We start from the raw sequence: 4999 nt of genomic DNA on the forward strand, positions 1-4999 counted from the left end.
TCATTTCAAGAAGCTGTTGTAGGGTTTCTATTGACATCGGTCAACTTTATATATAAAAAATATCATATGGTGTTCATGAAAACCAATAACTGAAAAAACAAAAATATTTTCTGTATGATATTATACGATTCATTAGATTTTTTATGAGGCGTGTCAACAAATGTTGATTTACCAGATACTAGGACCTTGATGGATTGCTTGTAATAAGCACAAAGCTACACAATGGGCTATCTGTGCTCTGCCCACCACGGGTATCGAAACCCGGATTCTAGCGTTGTAAGTCCGCAGACATACCACTGTGCCACTGGGGGGGGGGGGTAGAAGCCTGATGGATAACAAAGTTTTATAAATGTTTCATGACATAAACGCCATAAGAAACTGATTAGGGTTATAATCAAAAACTCGTTTATACCTCCACATTGAACAGCCTATTTGAGTAAAATCTGTCGTAAAACTTTACCTTATGGATTTAAATAGCGAATATTTACCATAAAATGGAGTTTCCGAGATTTAAATATCTGTGCAAATATATATTGTCAGCATAAAAGTTTTTTCGATTACTTTTGAGTGGTTTATTTTTATTAGTTTTGTTAGTTTGATTTTTTTAACTAAGACTGCTAATTGCAAATACACGTACTTCACTGTTAACTGGCCGTTGATGCGTTATAAGAGTGACAGTCAAATCCTAATATTCTGTCTGAGCCGACAGTTGGCGGTGGGTGGTGTTGACTTTCCTTTAGCCTATCTTTTCATAATTACAGTCAGTTAGCGCAAATAACCCCTGTGTAAATTTGCGCGAAAGCCAACAAAACAAATAAACAAACAAATAGCAATGCTACTGTGATAGTTCTTCAAATGGTTTATATTTCTTCCACTTCATAATTAATTAATGTGCAATTTAATAACATTACCAAAGTTGCTGGATTAGTATTAAATGTTTATACTTCTACCACTTTATAATTAATTAATGTGCAATTTAATAACATTACCAAAGTTGCTGGATTAGTATTAAATGTTTATATTTCTATCACTTCATAATTAATTAATTTTGCAATTTAATAACATTACCAAAGTTGCTGGATTAGTATTAAATGTTTATACTTCTACCACTTCATAATTAATTAATGTGCAATTTAATAACATGCTGGATTAGTATTAAATGTATGAAAGTAAAAACAGTTTTTATAGTACGAAATCTGATACGCCATTAAAACAATTTCTTGATAACGACAAACTATTCTTGGGATTAGTCACATTTGATATAAACGATGTTTTAGGTTCTTTGCTTCCTATAATGAAGCTTCTTTCTCCATTGTCGATCGTGCTGAATCTGATGGCCATGATTACGCAATATTTCTGGACTCTGTAATTTCCATTGTAACAAGCTTTTGCGAAACATAACGACACTAGTCTAAGACCACATATCCTTATAACCTTTCGAAAAACTCATTATATAAACTTGGATATCAGCTTTCGAGTGTATTAGCACATACAAATTATTCTCACAAAGTGCGATTAACCCTCGTTATTATAAAGGTTAAGACGTTATATATGTTATTTGAGAGAAATGTTCACTTCTCATTTTGAGAAATCTCTAGTATTATTTTCTTGTTGTGTTGTACATTAGTACAAATGTTAACACGTTCTCTTTCTAAATTCTTTATTACTTATGTTTTACATTTGTTATTACTGCTTTGTTTCATGTTCTTATTCTTAATAAGTGTATTACCTAATCTTTTTAGGTTCATTACTCGATAAACGTACTAGTCAATAAGACAGAAGCCTTGGGAACTCCTCATCTGGACATCCCCAAACAAGGTTTACTACCAGAAGAACAGAAAGGTGAGTTTTACAAGACTTCGTTCTTTTGAGAATACTACGTCAAATTAAGTACTTTTATAAGATCTAATCCTTCGTTAAATTTGTGGAGGGATATTTTATGTTTCTTTGTTTGTTTGTAATTAAGCACAAAGCTGCACAATGGGTCATCTGTGCTCTGGCCACCACGGGTATCGAAACCCTGATTCTAGAGTTGTAAGTTCGCAGGCATACCGCTGTGCCACTGGGGGGGGGGGGCGTTTTCTTTGACAAAGACAAAAACTATTGTACAGTTAATCATAAAATCTGATGTAATTCTATTTTATTCATTAGGTGTTATTAGATTATTCAAATCTAATCCTAAATGTTTTTAGGTTCACGTAAATTTTAAGATGAATTAACGGAATCTCACCTGCTATTCCAAAATATTTATGAATATACGAGTAATAAAATATATTAGTTCATCATGTTAATCTTCTTGAATCACTAAAATAGAATATTTCTTCTGAGACGTGCGTATATCTTTCACAATACAAACTTAAACAAAAATCTTGTATTGAGGGTAAAAAATATACTTTCATATATTTGTTTAGAATTTTCGCGCAAAGCTACATAAGGACTGTTTGCGCATAACCGTGTCTAATTTTGAACTCATAGACTAGAGGGAAGATATTTATGACTTATATTTATCCTCCACAATATCAGCATTGTAAATTTTGAAAAACACCACCACCTATAGTTAGACAACATTTCAACAGCAAGGCATTTTATACTTAAGTTAATACCACCTAGCCAAATAACAATTAAGCTGGCATAATAGTACTTAAGACACAGTCTGGACCAACTCGAATTAAACTTGTATGATATCATTTCGGCCACAGTTATAGTGGTATGTTTTTTTATCTTCTTGTATTTCTCCGAAAGTGGTTCTTATGTTCGTATACTGATATTAATTTTATTTCCAGTTTTATTACCTTGGCCTTCACCCTCCAGTGGCACAGCGGTATGTGCTTAAACTAATAGCAAACAAACAAATCTTGGCTTTCGTAAGTTATTAATGGTAAAGTGATACTAAGTGGTCTCTTCTGTAAGATATAGCTCCCCTCCCCCGGTGGCTCAACGGTAAATCAGTGGGCATCTAATGCTAACAATCAGGTGTCGATACCCGCAGTGGTCAGAACACAGATAGCTGTGTGCTTTACAGCAACAAACAACCTGTAATGTTTAATAAAGATACGTCATCAAAAAATAAAATACTGAGAGTTGAGTACATTATATTACAACGATGTTTAATGTGCAAGTCGCATGATAATAATAGCCGACATAAAGTCGCGCTGGGGCGGAATGTATCAGAACTATATTTTGACATTGCTTGGTGCTTCTTAGTGTGATGCCACCCAACACGATTGCTTTTGAGAAGGATATGCAAATATTCATACACTAAGAATATGAAAACGTGTTCAGGTCGGAGATTTAGAATTTCCAACATCGGGATATCCCTTGTACTTAATGACATTGGAAAACAAAGGAATGTGGATCAACTTTGGGCACCAGCTTCATCCAGAAAGAAACCTGCAACAAGTCCTACCTCAGCCATGGTAAGCAAAGTACAGCGTCTTGTAATAGGTGAGAATCCGCGAATACAAAAGTCATTGGCAAAACTCATCCATATGTCGCGATACCAGGTCAGGCAACAGAAAACAACATAATCAAAACGGATCTCCGCTTGGACAAGGAACACGAGTCATGTGTAAAGAAGTTTTATTCTATATGAATAAATATCACCCAAGTCACCGGACGTAATGCCCATGAATTTTTATTTGCTTAGAATAGAAACAGTCATCCTCATACACTAGATGAATTACAGAAAGCCTATAGAGAGGAATTGTGTAATTTGGGCATAACAGCTTACAACGGAACTTATTCAAATGGAAACTACGCTGCAGGGATAGTTGCCAAGATGCACGGTCGTCAGATAGAACATGACGGAACGACATGGACTGTAACAATCTGGTAACCCTTTAAAATCGTATTGTTACGACAGCGGAAGTCACGTGATGTGTGTGAGTTCCTCGAATGATTAGGGAAGTCCGCGTGTGTTCGAGACGTTTTTTCAAAAAGAGATCATGACCTCGGCTGCACAGACCTTGCAGAGCATAGAATAAACACAGGCAATCACCGTCTAATAAAGATTCCCCCCGAGGAGAATAGCTCCAGCAAAGCCACAAGAGATGGAGAAGATCATGGATGGCCTAATTAAAGAAGTGATAATCGAAAAATCAGATAGTCCCTGGTCAGCTCCCATTATGTTAGTCTAGAAGAAGGATGGGACCCAACGTTGCTGTGTGAACTTAAGGGCTCTTTACAGTATAACTGAAAACGACTCATACCCACTGCCAACAATTGATGATACTCTTGATGCCCTAAGTGGAGCCAGGTGGTTTTTAACTCTAGACTAAAAGTTGGGTTTCCATTAAGTGAAAATGACTGAAGCAGATAAACCTAAGACTGCGTTTGTTATGACCAAGGTCTCTGGCAATACTGTGTGATGCCATTTGGTCTTAGCAATGCTCCAGTAACATTTGAGAAGCAAATGGAAAGAATACTGGAAGGCCTACAATGGAGGATAGTCCTAGTGTACCTGGATGATATCATTGTGTTTGCAACTCCGTTTGATGAGAAAATGTCTCGGCTAGAGGAAGTATTCAAGCATTTGAAAGCAACAAACCTCAAACTCTATCCCAAGAAATGCCACTTGTTCCAGAACGAGGTGCTTTACTTGGGTCACATTGTAAGTGAGCATGGTGTGCAAACTTATACTACAAGGTGAAAACAGTGCGTGATTGGCCAACACTAGACAATGTGGGAGAGTTAAGAAGTTTCTTGGGACTCTGTACCTATTACCAAAAGTTTGTGAAGGACTTTGCAACTATAGCTGCTCCACAACATGATTTGACTAAAAAAGGCCAGAAGTTATAATGGACAGTTTCTTGCCAGCATGCTTTCAAGACATTGAAAGAAAAATTGGCCCCAGCTCCACTTTTAAAGCTTCCTAAATCTTCACTGCCATACATACTGGATTGTGATGCTAGTAATATCAAAATTGGAGGAGTCTTGTCCCAGAAAGTGGGGGAAAACGAACATGTGGTGGCCTACTTCAGTAGGGTCCTGAGTAGACCAG

The 4999-nt window shown here is 36.3% G+C and overlaps 1 protein-coding gene across 1 annotated transcript in view; it reads left to right on the top strand.

Moving 5' to 3' along the window:
- Positions 1–1742: 1742 nt before the first annotated feature.
- The window catches only part of LOC106459087 (tyrosine-protein kinase RYK-like), a gene marked incomplete at its 5' end in the record, with an annotated part of 33601 nt that continues 30344 nt past the window's right edge, over positions 1743–4999 (top strand). The window contains one exon of the mRNA XM_022385504.1: positions 1743–1842. Within this exon, the coding sequence (XP_022241212.1) occupies positions 1743–1842 (100 nt within the window). The remainder of the gene's footprint in view (positions 1843–4999) is intronic.

The sequence above is a fragment of the Limulus polyphemus genome, unplaced genomic scaffold (assembly GCF_000517525.1).
Source record: "Limulus polyphemus unplaced genomic scaffold, Limulus_polyphemus-2.1.2 Scaffold557, whole genome shotgun sequence".
Lineage (NCBI taxonomy): Eukaryota > Metazoa > Arthropoda > Merostomata > Xiphosura > Limulidae > Limulus > Limulus polyphemus.